The sequence below is a fragment of the Pteropus medius genome, unplaced genomic scaffold (genome assembly GCF_902729225.1).
Source record: "Pteropus medius unplaced genomic scaffold, Ma_sr-lr_union100, whole genome shotgun sequence".
In the NCBI taxonomy this organism is placed as follows: Eukaryota; Metazoa; Chordata; class Mammalia; order Chiroptera; family Pteropodidae; genus Pteropus; species Pteropus medius.
Genome location: NW_024340849.1, coordinates 10,374,983 through 10,395,937, shown reverse-complemented (window position 1 = coordinate 10,395,937; position 20,955 = coordinate 10,374,983). Strand labels below are relative to the sequence as shown.

The 20,955-nt window shown below is 39.7% G+C and overlaps 1 protein-coding gene across 3 annotated transcripts in view; it reads left to right on the top strand.

Moving 5' to 3' along the window:
• The window catches only part of CDH20 (cadherin 20), a 186,006-nt gene that overhangs the window by 148,599 nt on the left and 16,452 nt on the right, over nt 1-20,955 (top strand). For all 3 annotated transcript variants that reach the window (XM_039840324.1, XM_039840328.1, XM_039840338.1), the window contains exons 3-7: nt 985-1,279; nt 1,787-1,906; nt 4,349-4,516; nt 8,185-8,372; nt 15,737-15,990. In XM_039840324.1, the coding sequence (XP_039696258.1) occupies nt 985-1,279; nt 1,787-1,906; nt 4,349-4,516; nt 8,185-8,372; nt 15,737-15,990 (1,025 nt within the window). The remainder of the gene's footprint in view (nt 1-984; nt 1,280-1,786; nt 1,907-4,348; nt 4,517-8,184; nt 8,373-15,736; nt 15,991-20,955) is intronic.

Below are 20,955 nucleotides of genomic sequence, written 5' to 3'. Positions count from 1 at the left end.
TAATGATCCAGCAACAAGAGTTAGTAGTAGCTGACGAAATGTAACTAACTTTTTGTTGCTTCCTTTAGAGACAGACTGTTACTTATTCATAGCCCAAAATTTCAGGGTTCTTGCCATCTATATACATTAGAGATACAGACATTTATTTCTAGGCTTAATACAAAAAGTGCCCCTCAACTCTTTTCAAGAATCATTACAAAGTAATTTAGGAGGAAATATAGTTGGATGAGCAGATAAAAGCATGTCCCTAATGAACTGTCCACATAGAGACTTGAGTGATCCAGTTATGAGTCCGGGAATCGGTCCCACCGAAACGAGTGACAGACTGATGCAAAGAATAACGACCAGCAGTTAAATTCCGTTTTGACAGCTGAAACACAAGCCAGCAGAGTCCTAGTGAAGGACACTACAGAACTGGGACCACAGAGTCAAAGCAGAGCAAGAGTCCGGAAGTCACTTAGTATTTCCGGTGCAGTAGTCAAAGCATATTTATCAATCATTTCATCAGCTTTTCAGCCAACTTCAAATTGTCATAAAGTTTTTGAAACTCCAAGACATAATTTATATCAACACTTTCTTATTTTAAAACGTTTAGGCTTGTCTTTTTTTTCTTTTTTTTAATTAAATGAAAAGGCTGGGTACCTTCTTATGAGACTGGCCCCTACTCTCACGCTGGAGACCTATACTTTCCAGAATTCTTGTTTTCTGTACTCCTCAGGGAGAGGAATTTTTTTTTAAAGCAGTAAGTTCAGGATACTGAATGCGATGTGGAAAAACTTTACTTATTTACCAACCTATATTAGCTCTTTGATACAATCATGTTCAGTCAATATTAGTTCTTTGTAGACAGACATTTTAAACATTTGACTAAAAAAAAAACTCTTCTTGTTTAAAAGGTCAGATGTTAGGACCAAACAGAAAATCAATTTATTTCTGCCACCTGTTCATATCCATACTGAGATGTTGGTCCTTCTTTTCCCCTAGCTCCATTCGGACATGGACAGGGGGGATGGATCCATCAAATACATCCTCTCAGGAGAAGGGGCAGGCGTCGTGTTTACCATCGACGACACCACCGGGGACATCCACGCCATTCAGAGGCTCGACCGAGAGGAAAGGGCCCAGTACACCTTGAGGGCTCAAGCCCTGGACAGGCGGACAGGCAGGCCGATGGAGCCGGAGTCGGAGTTCATCATCAAAATCCAAGACATCAATGACAATGAGCCCAAGTTCCTGGATGGACCTTATATTGCCACTGTGCCAGAAATGTCACCAGTGGGTAAGGTGGAGTTCCCCGATTCTCACAGAGAGCGATCCCTCTATAGAAGGTCCTTCCGTCTAAATGCGGGAAAGGAGAGAATGAGCAGATCGACTCACAGATTACAGCACTGAACCAAAAGTGACAAGCACGTCCTTAGGCAGAAAACTACTTAAACACTGAAATGAGCCAGAGCAAAAAATAATATTAATAAGCTTAGTATTGTTATTCAGTTCTCGTTCCGAAAAAACAAAAGATAGACAGATAGAGGTAGATAAATGCATTTTGATATAAACGAAAGAGCCAAAAGGCTGTGTTGTCCTTACCAGTTATTAAGTACCTGAAACAAATAGCTCGCATCCCCACTAAAGAGGTATGAGAGAGGAGTGACAGATGTCTCACCTAGAAAGGAGCGTGCCCAAGGAAGCAAACACAACATTTTCTAATGCTTTAAGACTGCCCGTTCAGGACTGCCTCTAGCCTTCAACAGTTCAACTTGAACAGGTTTGCCCCATCTCTCTTCCTCAGGGACCTCTGTTATCCAGGTGACGGCCACAGATGCTGATGACCCAACCTACGGCAACAGTGCCCGGGTAGTGTACAGCATTCTCCAGGGCCAGCCATATTTTTCTGTGGACTCCAAAACAGGTATTTGACCCAACAGTCCAGTCGGGAGTGTTTGCTTTGTTCCCTAATAATTTGTAACTGCTTCTATGATTGACCCAACTCTCCTTTTCAAGGACTCTTCAGAGACTGTGTTAACCAAAAAGGATTGTTATAAATTTGGGGATTAAGAGAGCAAACGAGCGCTGCTCTGAGGGGTAACAGCAGTGCTGCGTACAGACCGTGCCCAGAAGAGGCCAGAAGGCCTGCCTACACGACGTACCTTCTCATTAGCCTGCAAAAATCCTACGGTTATATTTATTCACAGGGATTAAGGTCTTTTGTAACTCCAAGAAAACCTGAGAGGGTTGACGTATTAATCTGGGCTCCCTACAGAACCAGAATCATTGACTTCGAAACTAGGGGAATCATCCAGCCATCACCATTCATTTAACAGATAAGGAATCTGGGACTCAAGACCTAACAAAGCATTTCTACTTGTAGATATGTCCCCTGCCATGTGACCTGATGTTCTCTCCACTGGACCACTCTGCATGGAGCAGAGAAAAAGTCCCAAATAAATGGATGCTGGGACAGACAGGTTTGAATGAGGAGGAAACAGTACAGCTCATAAGATGTAACCCCCTTCCCCCCGACTCCCGAAAAAAAGGCGGGTGCTGAGTGGGAAGCTCTCACAGGGAGGACAGCATAGAGAACTGGGTGGGTAAGGAGCGATGTGGCAGAAAAGGACAAATCAACACAAGCTTGGTTTTAACATTTTGTTTTGTTTTCAGTTTTATTTAAGAGCTTTACCTACAGAACTTATGTTTTATCTGTGAATAATTCCTTTTAATCCTTTTGAGTTGGGCAGGATGATGATTACATCAATATTATCTTGCGCTTGTGCCAGGCTTTCTCCCTTTTAAAAACACTTTCATATACAGTGCCATATTTGAGCCTCCCCATATTCTTGTGAACTCATGGAATATATGTAAGTATTGCTATTCCCATTTTACATACAGGAAAAATGAGGACCTATGAGTAATTAACAAGGAACTTGAGTAAAAAAAAAAAACCTTACAGCCACAGAGGTAAAGTCAACGATGAATGCTCAAAGTCACCTTTTCATCTGAAATAGAAAAAATGCATTTCTATTAGCAACCTGATAGAATTTTTTTCCCAAAAGTCCTAAGGGGAACCAGGTGTTCAGAAAATTATGCAATAAAAGTGAAAAGTGAGGGAGCGTAAATTAGTAGGAGGAAAGAAAAAGATTGCAGAGACTTATATAAAACAGTAACTTTAACAATGGAGGAGGGACAGGGGTGCCCGTGGGGAGGAAGAACACAGACAGGAAGAGGGCGATGTGTCCTTTGCATCCTCAGAGGAACCTTACATTATTGTGACAGCTCCCAGGGGGCATCTTTAGTGTTAAGGTCAAAAATACATGAAAAGATAGTTACTGCTGCGTCCATAGGGCATTTAAAAAAAAAAAGATGCTGCATGTATCACATTAGAATGCTGTTACTACAATGCAGTATATACATTACAGGAGTAAACTGGGCACAGGTTTGTGGTTCCCTCCCTTCCTGTGGCATGCAAAATGTCTGTTTAGCCAAGAGGCATGTTGTAAACTTACGGTAAACAAGTCTTTAACCTTTGTCTAGAGTGTACAGAAGTCAACTTTTCTAAGTGGAAGTGTTAAAAGAGAGATAAAACATTACCACACATCGCTGGCAGGATCAAAACACATTTCACTGGATTTTGATTTAGACTCCTCTTAATGAAACCGTATCATCACACGGTGATGCTGCCACTTACTGTCTGGGGAAGTTCATCCCTTATACGTGTTCAAAATAAACAACTCACAGAGCATTCTTCATGTCCTAGCTCATGGTATTCAGTGAAGCACAGAGGTAAGCAGAACCTAACAAAATAGAATGAATATATAACAAAAGGAAAAGCAAATCAGAATTCCAACCCTGCCTGCGGGTATGCGGGAGACAGGAACAAGCAGACCAGGAGTGAGCTGCCTAAAGCAGAGTCGTTCATGCTACAGGGGCTCTAGGGGCTGAAGAAAGAGCCAAAGGAGACCTGGTCTAAAAATCACAGATTTGCAGACATATGAGGCTTTGTTTTCTGGACCCTAAGCCCCAATTTTCTTCAGTGAGATAGAGCAGCCTGACATGGCCATGGACAGCTAGCAGCTGACTTTGGAGAACCACTGCTGCCACCTCCTGTTCTCTCTCAGTAATGCCGCCAGAGAAAATCGGCCCTCAGCGCTTCCCGCTGGAACTCTGTTCGTTGGCCATTTGTTTAAACACAACACTTTTTTGAAGCTGGGATTCTGACCTCAAGTTTAATAAAATACAGATGACTTGCAGCTCGACTCTAGGTATTGACAGTGCACAAGAAAGAAACCTATAACCTAATCTTAAAAACTAGACTTAAGGTTTTATTTTGAAAAACAAACTCATTTCTATCCCGCAGGTGTAATTAGGACAGCACTCATGAACATGGACCGAGAAGCCAAAGAATACTACGAAGTGATTATCCAAGCCAAGGACATGGGGGGACAGCTTGGAGGATTAGCTGGAACCACGACGGTCAACGTCACCCTCTCGGATGTCAATGACAACCCACCCCGCTTTCCCCAGAGTGAGTATCTAACCAGTGAGGGTGCCGGTCTCGGGCCGGAGGGGGGGCAACTGTGACAGAGCTGAAAGAGAAAGACCTGAGTTCTCTTTAAGTCCAATGATTCACATAACCATTTCCCTTCTATGTCCCCACTTCCCGTAGCACTAACCCACTGTGTCTCGCTTTCTTCATCGCCACCTCCCATGGAGCTCTTTCAGACATTTTTTCATTGTCCTGTCCTGCCCCCTTTCACAAAATCAAATGTTAATACGATTTTGTTGACTAATGTTGAACTTTAGAGAACCACAAACCCTTGTAATACCTAAGATTCTTTTCCCCTCTCCTCCCGCCCGTTGAGAAGGCATGCAGGGCAAGTAAGCCAAACCAGTGACCCATTTGAGCCACCTTAACCAGTCAATTCATAAGCAGGTACAGAGCCCCTGCTTCGTAAGGGCCCTGGGCGTGAGGGGTGCGAGACACTTAAAATCCAGTCGGGGCGCATTATTCCATACTCACGAAAAGTTAACCAGGCAGCCGCTCGGTTAGTGCAGAACGAAGCCTTCACAGTAAACTAAATGAAGGCTTCACAAAAGGACGAGACTTCATGGGGCTAAAGGATATAAAGAATTTAAACAGGCAGAAAGTAGAAATTTCCAGAAGTGGGGAGCCACTCATTCATTCAAAAATTATTTGTTTCAGGCCTCATTATAAGTATGGGATATAGAGCAGTGCACAAAACAAATGAAATCTTTGCTCTCCTAGAGCTCATGTGAGTAGAAACCTGAATGTAAGGAAAAAATACATATAAAGACCTAGAAATAAAGTCACAAATGTAATTTTATGTTTAAAGATCCCTAAAATGAAGATCTGCTCTTTAGTGTTTCAACTGTCATGTGTGTAACAGAAGTCATTGAAAGGTTTTTGAGCAAGGGACAGAGAGAGAAAGCCCAGTTAGACAGCCATGCCTAGAATGGGATGGCAGCCCTGGACACCAGCAGCAGGAGAGTCCCTTCGGAGGCTTTGAGAGTGGTGCAGACGTACACTAGTAAGTACTGAAGGAAAGGGCAGAAAGAGTGGAGGGAGGCAAATAAGAAAACATGGATTTCTGCCTCTTGATTTCCTGGCTAAGGGAACCGAGGCAGAGGGCGGCGTCGAAGATGACAGTGATGTTTTACGTCTGGGTGGCAGGAGGAAGAACTGTACTGCTGATAGAAACAGAGGACGCACAACGGAACTAGTGTCAGGGAACGAGGAAGACAAATTCAGAATTGAATAAGCAGGACAATCAGATTAAATGTCCTTTCGAAAGGTGGAAATACAGAACTATGACTGTGGAAAGAAGCCCAGGAACGGAGACATGCACTGAGAAGCAGATGCCCAAATGGAACACTGGGAGAAGTGAGGGCCGCAGAGACAATTCCAGGTGAAAGGCTGACCCCAGGAAAGCAAATTAAGAAAAAAAAAAAACTAAACTGAAAACAGAATCAAGCCTGATTATCAGCTTAATAGCTATGTTTTGAGTCTGCCGGACCGAGTGAACCATCTATTCTATCTATTGTGAATACAGCAAGAGAGCTCAAATATTTACATATAACTGGTAAACACAAATCCCCATGACATTTCATAAAACAAAAAGGCAGGGTAGTAGATCTATATTTGACAAGCGGCCCAAGCAAGTGGGTTAATAAGTTGATTGGTTCTACAGTACAGAACAGCAGTGAGTCAGGGAACAGTGTGTAAAATGCCAAATGGTTTGGTTTCCTAATTGCTTTCCTGACTCTGTGGGTTCCATCTTTATTATTTCATGAACGGCTCACATCGTGCACACTGTAGGCTGCAGATTCTTAAACATCCTTGAAAACGTATTTGGCTTTTGACACTAGTTATTTCTGATGAAGGCAGAAAGAGCGGAAGAACAAAGTTATTACAAAGCTCGTAAGTACATATATCTGCATGTACTGTAGCAAAGTCGTATCACCCCAAACGTGGCAGCTTCGCAATCACACAACACAAGAGCTGGGGTCTTAGTCCTGCCCCACGAGCCGACATCTTAACACTAGTCTAAAACATACGTTTTTGAATTGTCACTTTTTCAAAATAATAGAGAATCTAGGAAAGAGTGGAATTACGGAACATGTTGCATGCAAGACAAAACGGAAATGTGTAAAGGTGGTCTGTGTGTGCCCTCAGTCTTCATACATTGCCTCTGCTTCTCATGAAGTAGTCTTAGCTTTGGACTTTTGAAAAATTGTCTTTATCTCATCATCAAACATTTCCCTGCCTATTTGCCAAAACTAAGTTTAAACGATCTCGTTATTCCATAAACCTACCTTAGATGGGTTCTGCATTATTCATCTTCTCATTCTGCATTCTTCGAATTCCATTTTCCTCTTTTTTCACAAATATTACCATAACTTATTATGGGATGTTGACAAAATGACACACCTACTATTTTTATATTGAACAAGCTCTGTCACCTTTAACTGAATCAAATATAACAGAATATTAAGACCTCAAGTTATTTATTTCTAATATAATGCATTACATGTAGAAATTGTATGTATATTTGTTTAAACATAGAACATAGTTTGCCTGCTGTGGAGAAGCTTGCAGGCAGATACTGGTTTGTTTTTCCCAAAAGTCCTGCAGTAGCAAAGTCTAATCCATAAACAACTTTGGAAATGAATGGAAAGAGATCGTGAAATCCAAATGCCTGCCAGCTCAGTACAGACATTAGCTATTTCCTGGCTCATACTGGCAAAGAACAGGCATCGCTTCTTCTCTTGTGCAAGAGAGGGAACTGGGAGCTGGCTGGGTGCTACCAGCCTCCCCGAGTCTTTGTGAAATCAAGCCCACACACCCCAGGCCTCCCGGTAGTTTGCAATACATGTTAGAATAAAAGAGATCATGTACGTGTTGAAAATGTGACTGTGTGGTTTTCTTGGTTATTTAGTTTTTCACATTATGGTTGACAAAATAATAAAGAATGTCAAAAAGTTGAGGCCCAGAGAAAGCAAGTTAGTGAAGATACGACTCTGGAGTATTCTATTCTGGAACAGGAGAACAAGAAGTATCGGCAGCCTGTCCACGACGAGGCCGCCAGTGGGCAGTCCCAGGGGCAAGGACACATTGATGGACAATACACAGCGCTGATGGAGCTTGTTCTCTGCGGCCGTTCCTCCTTCATAGATCACTGGTCACCCCTAAATTTGGGCAGGTGGTCACAGAGATGGACACTCAGGACACAGGCAAGGCTGTGAAGGAAAATGCAGGCATTTGCAATGTGCACAGAATAAATTTGTACTTTGTGACCACACCGTTTTCTTCTCTCTCTCAGAAGGAACTAAGATGTGGGGAAATAGTTCAAAGACTGGAAAGCGAGGTACCTCCTGCCACCAAGAAGGCAGATCCACTGAGATAAGAAATGTTTTTGATTTTTCCTGTCCTACTCTTAGGATGACAATCAAGCTATTTTGGCCCCTTCTTACCGAACGTCCAGTACAGGCTATGACCTAACACCATTGGCTCAGGCTCTTTGAATCTCAGTTTTCATCTGTAAAATTCAAGGTTAAATTATTGAACCAGGAGAAAGATGTTTTGCACAGCATGCCCGATATAATGTGATAGTGACAAGGCATTTTTTTATAGTGACAGATTACAAGACTGCATTTTCTGACCTTTCTTCACAGAACATTATCAGATGAGTGTGTTGGAATCGGCTCCCGTTAGCTCCACTGTGGGGAGAGTGTTTGCCAAGGACCTGGACGAAGGAATCAACGCAGAGATGAAGTACACGATTGTGGACGGAGACGGTGCCGATGCCTTTGACATTAACACAGATCCCAACTTCCAAGTCGGCATCATAACTGTGAAGAAGGTAATCCAGCTCCTCTTTCCGAACCATCATGGAGGCTTTGAACATATATATATGAGATGTCAGTAAGGGCTGTTGCACTACCGATATGGATTGCTTCCAATCTGCTGATAAACGTTCTTCCCTACTATTAAAAAAAACTCACTCCTTTTGCTTACATGTAAACACTGGCTGTGTCATCATTTTACAGAGAGGGTACCAGGGCATGATAAAATATATTAGAAATATGTCATTTCTCCCAGATCACTACTTAGCCATTTAAAAAACTGTTAAGCTTAATTCCCTAGCCATGTTAATGATTTAATCACTATCTGCACTTGAATAACACCCATTTTCTACCATAGTATACCATAAATAACAATAAAGCCAGCTATAATATTATTTAGGAATCAATAAATAACATGCAGGGATTTTTTCATTGCTACTCGAAGATCCACGGACGCTAATTAGACTTGGAAAGCTTATCAAACATAACTGCTGAGTGAGGTTATCACTTGAAACTCCTTTGCTTCATGATAAGTCACCAAGTTTTACGAATGTAGCTATGGATTCTTTTTGTGGAATAAAGCACATATGAATGGACATATGCAGGTAAAAATAAAACTCTTAAAAATAGAAGTTTTAACATTCTAGTAAATATATCTAAGGAAATACATTAATTCAAAAACTCACTGATTGAATCGTCCTTCTCTTCTATTTTAAATACATTTAAAACCCCAAGATATCTTAAATTATTTATTCAACAGATATCTGTTGAGTGTCTACCCATTGCCAGTTATTCTAGACATTTAATGTAGAGAGTAAATGAAATAGCCAAAAATCTCTGCCCTCATGGAGCTTACACTCTAGTAAGGGGAAGAGGACAATCAAAACAGCAAGTAAATGAATAAAGTGATAAAGTGCTATGGGGAGGGATAAAACAGAACAAAGGTGACATCAGAAGAGACGACATGACTTCAAATTGAAATTGGGTGGTTGGAATTGGCATCCCAATAAAGTGACATTCATACACAGACTTACACACAAGGGGACTGAGCATTGATCTGGGCAGGTTGACAATGCACAACGCTCGAAGTTGCCCTATAAGTGACTTTTGGTGAAAATTGTACGTGGCAGCCCTGGAGACGAGGGAATGCACATGGAGATATTGAGAAAAGTGTTTCAGGCAAAGGAATAACCTGTGCAAAGGCCCTGAGGTGGTACTGTGGGACTCTGGTTTGTTTCAAGGACAAGGGGGCTGAGGTGATTGAGTGGAGGGAAGACTAGTAGAAGATGAAAAAAATTCAGAAAATTAACAAGTGGGCCAGGTTCTGTAAGACTTTATAAGGCTGATGTAAAGACTTTGGGTTTTACTCTGAGTGAAATGGGGAAGAAATGTGTGACATGACATGACTGGACTTTCATTATAAAATAATTACTCTAGATTTGGTTGAGAAAAGACCATAAGGGGGCAAGGATGGGAACAGCGAGACCAGCTGAAAGGCTACTGCAATAATATAGGTAGGAGAATATGGCGGCTCAGCCTAGCATAGGAGGAATGGAGGTGGTGAGAAGCAGTCAGAATCTGGATTTATTTTGAAGGTAGAGCGAACAGGATTATTCGACAGACTGTATGAGGACATGAATGAGGGAGCAATTCAATGAGCAATAAGATGAACAAAGTTGCCATTAACTGAGGAAAGTCTACAAGTAGAGAAGGTGGCAGGGGGTGGCAAATATTAGGATTAAGTTCTGGACATGTTACATTCGCAATGTCTAACAGACACCCAAGTGGAGACGTGTAGTAGCTATTGGTTATAGGAGTCTGGAGACGAGTTCTAGGCTGGAAATATAAATTTGAGAGTCATAAGCATATAGATGGTACGTAAAGCAAATTAATCAGAATATTTCAAGGGACTGAGCATAGAGGGGGAAAAACAAAAGCAGTGAAATGAACACTGCAGTACCCCAGCTGACGAGGTCAGGGAGAAGAGCAAGGAAAAGCAAGGACAGTGAGAAGGAGAGACCAGGGAGGAAGGAGGAAAATCAAAGGAGTGTGGTGTCCTGGAAGGCGTGAAGAGCCTGTGACAAATACTGCTCAAGGTCATATAAGAACACTGAAAAGTACCCACAGACTTTGGAAACATAGAAGACCTTGACGAAAGCAACAAAGTCATAATTTCGAATGTGGCACAAGTTAATGTGTTTAATAATAACTTTATTCTATGCTGTCCCATAGAGTTGAATTAAAGCTGCTTTAGAAGGGAAGAGTTCACATTTGTCCTGTATTTACTTAAGGTGCAATCAAATACAGCAAAAGATATATCCAGCATTCTTCCAACCAGAAATCTTTATAACCAGCACACAATGACCTCAAAACAGTGCAAAATGCTGAGGTTAACTTCGGAATCATCAAATAAATCTAGATATAATTTAAATATTGCAATTTCTTATTTTATTCTCATTCTTTGAGAATTAATAACACACGCTACAATTATATAAGGGAGCTAGAAATAATAATTACCAATTTGGTGTATGACATAGGACTAAGAACCACCCCCCGCCCCATTACGTGGTATGCCTCAAGTCAACAGTTAATATATTGCTTATCATGACTGTTAACTGTAAACAAGGTAAACACTCAAAGTTTTAATTTTGAGGCAAAAATTCTCTTTAAAAAATTAAACAATCAAAAAAAAGGGTTTTGGGGGTTCTCAATATATTTTAAATTTTATTTTATATCTTAATATAGAAGATAATTCTAAATAATATATTAATTTGTGTCAAATTATTAAAACATACTTTAGACCTTATTATAAGCCATTCATTTAAAAAATATTAACTATTACAATTTTGCATCCAAAGGGAACCTCAAAATGTCATTTCTCCAGTGTCTCTTACCTGGAAAAAAAGTTTAAACCGAGCAATGTCTTTCATTGTCATTACTAAAACTATATCCATATTTAATCAAAACAGATTATCGATTTTGCCAAGGTCACCTGGATTTCTCTTCTGAACTTATGAGGTGGTAGAAAATGCAATTACGAAAGAGGTCAATAAGTTGGGTGGATGGACAAGTCAAATATAATAAATACTTCAGAGGCTACTGACTGTTCAATCTGTGCCTTGGAAACAACATTCACTAAAGATGATCCACACCCATTTCCCACTTTGTCATTACTAATGTCATATAAAATGGAAACAAAAGTTCTGCTTTTGATTTATTTCCCTAAGGCCTATTATTCATCTAAAAAGCATATACTTTTTCAAAAAGAGAAATTAAGTTAAATTGATAGAATTGGGTCTTCATAAAACCACACTAATTACTACCCAGTAGCTTGGGTCTTTTTGGCTTTTAAGTAATCAATCTATCGATTTTCAGTCTCTTAAATGCTTGAAAGATAACTTGAAATATATATTTTTCGGAAAGGTCATTATTCTATGAGCATGCTGTTAACGCCATTCTCGTCTTCAGCATGTCCTCCATCTTCCAGCATACGATCAGCAATTGTTTTGGGTCCATTCTCCTCTTAGGCAGGCCGCAGAGCAAACCTTCTGTATTTCATCAAATCTAAGATGCCCGTGAAATGTAAAACCCATCACTGTTTTATATACCATTTAAAAAAAAACTCTTGCCAATTCCTACTCCATTGCATATAGTTTTTGAACAAGCTCTTGTAGACACAGACATATTTCCTTCACTAACAGGATAATTACTCCCTGCTGTTGTTTCCATGCTATTCTGCCTACATGGCTTTTGTTTCAGTATCGAATCATAATAAAATCTTTTTAAGACATGTCGTACCAACAACGTGCAGAACTCAACTGAAGTACAGCATGGCCAGCTTTGACCAGGTTTGACTTACACACAGAGAGACAACTGCATCCTATCTCCTGCTGGGCCTAAAGGTGCCATCGGGTGGAGAAGCGACCTTATTTCCAAATATCACAATGTAAAAAAATGTACACCACAGAATCAATGAAACATGGTAGCATAAAATCTATAAATATGTGTGTGTGCGTGTGTGTGTGTGTGTGTGTGTAGCCATTCAACCAGTACTCGTTAATACTCAAACTGAAAACCTCTTTTACACAATGTAATGAAATTTTTTTGCTGCCTTGTGAGTTTTAGGCCCTTATTAGGCACTAGGGAACAAAAAATCCAACAAAGTGATAGCCTTTGCCCTTGAAGGACCAAATAGAAAGAAATATTTGTAATACAAAATAAGAAGAGCCATATGAAATTATGACAAAGTACTATGGGAACAGAAAAGGGAATAATTAATTCTGCTTAGGGGAGCTGCATTACTATTCTGTGCCATAATTTTCATGAATGGCATTTTGGAAATGGAAAATCTCAATTTTCAAGAATGGCATTTCATTTTTATGTGCTCCAACTCTAGGAGATTTCTTGAATTTGGAACTTGAGTTCTCAGATACTACTACTCTTTGATTTACTATTATGAATATGAAAATAACAGTTCTTTGATGTTAAAAAAAAAAAAGTACAAAACATGTTCCAAAAAGAAAAGTCAAGTCAAACTCATATTTTTTTGTGTGGGCAATTTAAAGCTTAGGGTATTTAGGATAATGTTTTCTTTCAATTTTAAATAATGAAATTATTTAAGTGAGGGAGACAATCTTACATGATGTAATGATCACTAGGTAACCTATTTTAAAAGAAATTTTAACGGTAATTAAAAACTCACCTTAATCTCTTCAACACATGGTACTGAAACAATTGTATATCCATATTTTTTTAAAAAGGAGCTTGAATTCGTACCTCACAAAAATAAACTCAAAATGAATTATATACCTAAATGTAAAAAATTAAAACTACAGAATTTCTAAAAGGAGACATAGGAGAAAAGCTTTGTGATCCTGATTAGGCAAAGATTTCTCAGATATAACACCAAAATCCCAATCTAAAAAAGAAAAGGTGATAAATAAGACTTCACTAAAATTAAGTTTCTTCTCTTCAAAAGACACTGTTAGAAAAACGAAGACAAATCACAAACTGCGAGAAAATATTTGCAAATCACATGTCTAATAAAAGACCCAAACACAGTATATAAAGAACTCTTCCGAAGATCAACGGAAATGCTCATCATTAGGCATTAGGGAAATGGAAATCAAAACCACGAAATATCACCTCATGTGCATTAGGATGCTAAAATCAAAAACACTGACAAAACCAAAGAATGACAATGATGTGAGGCAACTAAAACGCTCATATATTCCTGGTGGGAATGCGAAATGATACAGCTACTTTGAAAACTGGTTTAGAAGTTTCTTCTAAAGTTAAAAATATACTTAACCATAAAATCCTGCAATCCCACTCCTAGATATTTACCCAGGTGAAATGAAAGCCTATGTTCACACAAAAACCTGGATGCAAAAGTTCACAATGGCTTTACTCAAAACCATCAGAAGCTGGAAACAACCCAAACGCACCTCTAGTGGAGAATGGATAAACTGTGGTATATCCATACAATGGAATACTACTTGGCAATAAAAAGGAACAATAACTCATTCACACAAGAACATAGATGATACATGCTAAGTGAAAGAAACCAGACTCAAAAGAGTATATACTGAAAGATTCCATTTACATGACATTCTTGCACTAGGAACAGAGCATAGGTTACTGGCTGCCAGCAGGGAGGGGTTTCCTACCAAGGAGCACAAGGCAGAGAATAGGGGTGACTGAACTATTCTGTCTCTGGATTATCATGGTGGAAACATGATAATCTTTACACGAAACATGCAAAACTTTACACTAAAAAAGATGAATTTTAATGTATGTTAATTACATCTTAATTTTTTTAAAAAATACAAAATTCACACCAACTTAGAAAAATGACTTAACGTTAAGAGAAAAATAAACTTTACCTAGCTCAAATCAAACATAAACAACATTGCCCACTTTGGATTACATATATTCAAGAAAAGATTTTTAAAAGACTATAATGTAATTTGCCAGAAATGATAAATATGTAGATTTAGAGAGCAAGTACAAATGAAATAAATGGATAAAACTACTCCTTCGAATATGTCATAATTTCAGTGGCAGATCTACCTGTTAAGAAAACTTGCCTTTTGACTAAGAATGAGGGAGGCAGGCAGGCTGAAGCGCATGGTTCAAATGAGACTGGGGGACTCCAAGAAATACAGAATAAACATGTGGTGCTAACACAGAACGCGCAGTGCCGACAGCAACAAAAAATAAAACTTTCTGTTAAAACTTAAATTTAGTTAAAGTGACTACCACTGTTTCTCAAAAGCATAGAAGTTGCTTGAACAGACACATGCCTCTTACTAACATGAAATGTGCTTAATTCAGCATATTTTATGAAAAAAAGCATGAGTGAATAATAAGCAAATTTATCATCGCCAAGTTCACATGTGACTTTTAAGCTTTAATAACTGCTTTGCTACCTTGTGTAATTATTTTATAGGATTGACCTTCCAGGATTTTTTTATCGTTGCTATTCTGAGGCAATTGTTGTTTAAAACAGTTAAATATTTTTATCATTTAAGAAAATGGATTACTCTTAAAAGACAGCATTCAAGTTCACTTTCTGCCCCTAAGTGCTGTATTTATTTTGACATAAAACATTCTGAGAGGGCGGAAAAAAAAAACAGGGGAGGGAACCACCAAATAAATTAGATTTTATAACATAAAATTTTATTTTGTGGATGAGCCCCGAATGAGGAATTTAAAAAGCAAACCAGCATTTCTACTCTGACTAGTTTTGGGGCTCTCTGGGTCAGTTTCTTCAACTGTAAAATGAGGCGCCGGATTACTTTATTAAAAAAGTTTTAAAAGAGGTAACCTATGATAAACTAAACACCCAAATATCGATCTGGCACAGTGCCCTGAGAGCCCGTGTGAAGTCCTATGGTAGTTTCTGGAAAAAGATCTTTGTACACAAGAGGAAATTTTATTAAGGAAGAAAATGAAAAAGCCGAGGCCTCAGTTGGATGGATTCTGAAACAGAACTCGAGCTCTCTCTTAATTAGCACGGCATCTTTTCAAATGAATAAACATCTCTAAAGGTGACCAGGCCCATTAAAGAGTAGACACGTTAGAGTCAGTCTTGCCCAGAGTACAGTGGCTCTCTTAATCAGCAAACTGGCTTCTGCCACTATCTCTGAAGCATCTAGCATCTTCCTGACCTTCTTTACCGGAGTTGTTGAAAATGACATTAAGACCAAGAACTATGGAACAAAAGAAAAATTCTCCTTATTCTTCCCCTTGCCTCTTCCCCACCATTTTAATGAATTGGGGAATCTACCCACCAGCCATCAATCTACCCAGGGGCCATCCTTTAGGACCTTGACTTACATGCTCCTGGCTAATCAATTTTCCTGCTATTACTTTTCAGCCCCTGAGTTTTGAAAGCAAGAAAAGCTATACCTTAAAAGTGGAGGGAGCCAATCCTCACCTGGAGATGCGTTTCCTGAACCTGGGCCCGTTTCAGGACACGACGACTGTGCACATCAGTGTGGAAGACGTGGACGAGCCCCCTGTATTTGAACCTGGCTTTTACTTTGTGGAGGTACCTGAAGATGTGGCAATCGGAACAACCATACAGATCATTTCTGCCAAGGACCCAGATGTGACCAACAATTCAATCAGGTTTTTCCACAGATTTCACCTTTTTTTTTTATATCCTGGAATCTTCCCTTTTCTTGTATCTAATTTTCTAGCATTTTTTCCCTTTGTTTCTTTCATTTCTGGAGACTCTCCTATTTCCTTAAATTCTTTCTGTTTAAATAACATGGTCTTTTCATGTTATTGAGAAGTGAAGTATCACTGTGCCTACAACTCACTGTCAATGGGTTCGGCAACACACACACACCTTACTTCTCAATCCTGACCCTACTGCCATTTTCGGATGGATAATTTTTTGTTGTGGGGGTCCTCCTGTGCATTGCACCATGTTTAGCAGCATCTCTGGCCCCCTAATCACTAAATGCCAGTAGCATCCCCTGAGTTTAACAACCTGAAATGTCCCCCGACACTACCAATGTCCTCCAGGGTGTAGGGTATGAAACTACCCCTAGTCGAGAAGCACCAATTCAGATAAAGCATAAACGAATACACAGATGTCAAAACATTACATACAAATTGTTCAATATTAGTGGTGAATATTAAAGGTGATCATGGTACATTCTTTCAATTTTTATTTTACAAAAATGGGGGAAAAAATACATATATCCATCCCTATTTCCATATACTATAGAAAGAACAGACAACTACTGTTGTCAATGACTTCAATGCCACATAGACTGGCCACACAGGGTTTCCTACGGCAAGCCCACTTATCAGTCTCTCCAAAGTGTCTTGGGCTTAAAGATTCTAACCAAGATGCCTCCCCCTGGAGAGGGGAGGGAGCTGCCCTCACAGCGACAACCATCTCTTATCAACTCTGGGACCAAAATGCAAACAGCTGGTAGACAGGTTGACACCACAACCTCCCAGAGCAACTGCCAAGCCTCTGAAGCTTGACACAAAAGATCAGGATTCCAAGCCTGTTTGAGGCCATCTGTCACATTAATTGCTGAAAGCCACACAAATGGTCTGGGGCTTTAGTGCAGATAACACATTTTAAACACACCCCAATTTATTGAATGCTTTTCTGTCAGCTACCTCCATCACCTGGTGCTATTTTGTGTATAATGAAAATGTGCTTTTGAAGTCTAACAAAGACAGTTCTCTCCTGAGAATAACTATTCTGATTCCTCTAGCCAATTAGTAAACATTTTAACTTTCAGGCATTAAAATGGCTAAAATGATTTTGTTTGAATTCTGATATTTGATTTTTAGAAGTTGACTAATCTTTATGAGTTTTAACAACTCTATAGGAGTGATATTTCAACCTTAAGCTTTTTAAATCTATAATAGGATGGGGTGAAAGTTAATTAAACCATATCATCCCCAAAACCACCACAACATAAATGAAACCTATTCCATTATAAATTTATTTTTCAGAAGCCAAGTATGTGTGTGTGTGTGTGTGTGTTCGTATCGATTAATCTATTCATATCAAGGAAAATATTTTAGGGAAAACTTTAGAGAATAAAATTTTATGGAGGAAAATGTTTGAAATGACACAATCACAAGCTGGAAAAAAATGAGATCTCATTTCTAAAGAGTCGGTTAGAATACTCAGAATACTCCCACGCCTTCTTTCCAGATTCTGACTGTACTCCTCCAAGGTAAGCCCTGGAAATACAATTTTGTTATTTTGTTAGGAGTCACACTACTGTATGACAAGCAAAAGGGACTGAATGCAGTCAAGAAACATGCACACAAGCACGCACACACAGACCCACTCAGGGGGAACCCAAGAGTGAACGGGTCGGAGGCATAGAGCAGGGACCACTGGGCTTATTCTGGGGCAAGACTCTAGGTTCCGAGACTGAAACTGGCAAGAACAAGGCGAAAGCCACAAGCCTGGAGGAACAGACACGGGTTCAGGCGCAGTGGCAAAGCAGACTTCCGCTTACCAGAACTGGGGATAATTCTCCCTCTGCATTTTGGTTGCAAAAAAGGAACAGAGTTCACATTGCTAGGTATATGGTCCCTGACTCTTTGTGCTGTCCCCCAGGAAAAAAGAATAGTCCCTGGACACAAGAGGAAAATTGTGGGCCCTGGACTCTCAGAAGGAAAAGCATCTAAAAGTCAAATCTCTGGCTATCATTTAACAAAACTCATTAGGGAATTACTTCCCTGTTATCTTCTCCAGATTGCTCATTTTATCCTTATTTTTCCTATACATCATTTTCTTTTAAAATAATTTGCATATGTCATATGCTGCTTGGCTAATTCATTTTCTGCATTTTTATTACAAATAAATGAGATTTATCTTCCTAAAAAGAAAATACATATTAAACCACCCCAAAACCAGCATATCACCTAAAGTTAAAATACTATAAACAGCCATTTAACATTTTTAAAAAAGTTATGACTTTTGTAATCTCCTTTCTAGAAAGTTCATGGTATGTTCAAGCATATAAACTGGTCATCATTTACTAGTAAGTCCCAATATTAAGTCTTCAGATTTAGTTATATATACATGAAAAACACAATATTTGGATTGCCTGAATTTTTAATAAACATTTAAGGGATTTCTGGCAAGCAGGAAATGGAACCAACCATCTGGCAAGTGAAATAGGTTTCTGCTGTGTAAAACAGCCTGCCCTCCTATGCCATCCCAGAGTGTGTGTGTGGATTCAGCGAGCCTGCCCATGATACCCTACCTCCAAATTACTCCCAAATCCAGGAGCCAAGCAAATAAGCAGGGAGCCCAAAGAACACTGTTTGCTGAAGGGGGTTTTCTATGTGTATGTTATGCCTATACTGCCCATAGCAAGTGAGAATGTTACGGTTAGAGAAAGCAAAACCACCTACATAATTCACAAGTGTGTCCCAATTTCCTCATTTGCCATCTGTATCTACACCTTTCATGTGTTCTCCTGCCTCCTGAAAATTGGCCCAATGTCCCGTTCAGAGTTATAAATGCTATATTGCCTCAATTCAGGCCCTATTTGGGCAACTGAAAAGAGATTCCACTTGGTGAGGGAGGCTCTCAGTGTGTCCTCTCAGAGTGTCACCGGGCAATACTGTCATGGGTTCTTTTGGCTAGTTACTTCGATCACTCCATCTCCCATACCATCTGTGACATTTGCTATGGCGCTGTACATCTGAGTGCAGAAAGCTGGTTCATCGGAGGCTGTCTCTCCCTTGGCATTACGCCTACGGCTTGGAGAGCTGCCACCAAGATGATGGCTCCGTGGGCCGAATGGCTGGCTTTACTCGTGTGTGGGGAGCTGAAGAAAAGACTGTCGTGAGCCAACCGGTATTTTTTTCCTAAGACAAATTCTACTCTTAAAATAGCCAGTAAGCTTTAAAACTAACTCACTAATTATACCTAGGAAAAAAGTACCCCAATTAATTATTAATGAACTTTGTAGGCATGTGTCTGTTCTTCATGAAAGAGTCAGACATTTGCTATCACGGCTCGACCTACCCTCATGAAGAGAAAAAGGCTATTTCCTTACACTATCTCATGCATTCCACGCGCAGGAAGGCAGCATGGCCCGGGGCTTACCAGCAGGAACCTGAAGCCCAACTGCCTACACTTGGTTCCCAGCCTGAGACTTCGGGCCAGTGACTGATCCTCCCCATGCCCCCACTTTCTCCCCTGTAAAATGTGGATGATAACAGTACCTACCCCATGAGGCTACTGTGAGGATTAAATGAGGCGAGATAAGTAAGGTAGATACAGCAGCGCCCGACAACAGAAGGTGTTCGTTAAAGAGGGTCACAGGCAGAAACGTTAATTTGCTTCTTTAAATTTCCCAACTCTTGGAGAGTTATAACTGAAATGATTCTAACTTTTCTAGCTTTTAGTCATCACCTTTCCATTTAATTTCTAACTTTGAACAGCCATCCTGAATCTTTCCAAGAAAAAATACCTATTTGAAACAAAACATTTTACCAAAACATACATATATCTACATATACCTATATGTACTATATATTTATATTTATGTGAACCAAGTTTTACCGTCAATATTTACTGTTACATGTGACAGTCTTGTATGCATATATTCTATTCTATTTCATTTTATTTCAACCCTAGTCATAACCCAGCACAGTGGTTTCACTAACCTGCAGTTTGAAAAACAAAGCACTAAAGAAACTGCTTACTCTCATCAAAATGGCAGTTTTCCAGTTTCAACGACTTTAAGATACAGACTGTAACTGCTAACAACTTTAAATAGAATTCTGAACCCGATATATTAAAATGTGTGTGTATATTTTTTCAAATCTTACCTCTGCAAATTACTAGGTGCACAACTGTATGGAACTGACTTGACTTCTGAGTCGTAGCTCCCTCTTCTGATAACTGAGGTAATATCTACCTCCTAGAGAGGCTGTAGGACTTAAAAAAGAAGCTATGAAATGTCTGATATTCAATAAATGGCAGCTATTACAATAACCGGCCATTACAAGGTCCTCAAGGGTGGCTCTTGGTCATGGTTACATATCAAAATCCCTTATGCAGGGCTGGAAACATACAGACGCCTGAGCCTCCCTTCACTTACTGGATGTCAATCTCCCAAAATGGGGGCCAGGTGAGGTAATGCACGTGAAGTAACAAAAAGGGTCAGGTTGCCGAATCAGATTCAACAGGAATTTCAGATCTTACCCACTACCATGGTAAATAATGACCCAAAGCGTACAAACAACAGCAAAACATAAGCCGAGGGCTCTTTCCTTGGAGAGGTCTGAAGCCATCAGCCACAAGTGCTTGTAAACATCCCTCTTTCCTGTAAGGATGCATGTTGGTTCACACTGACCACGAAAGGTGTAAGCAATGGATGTTGCTGTGCAGTGCACTGCCTGAACAGAAGGAGCCATTTTGGTTATGAAACATCTGTGTTTTATACTCCATTAATTACATAACTCACATGACATTATCCAGCAAGCTGTGCTCCATAAATTCATAAATTCTAGGCTTATTTACAACAAGCAACCCAGACAAACCTTGTTGATATTGCTAAAAACATTCCGTAGATAAGGACTCTCCAG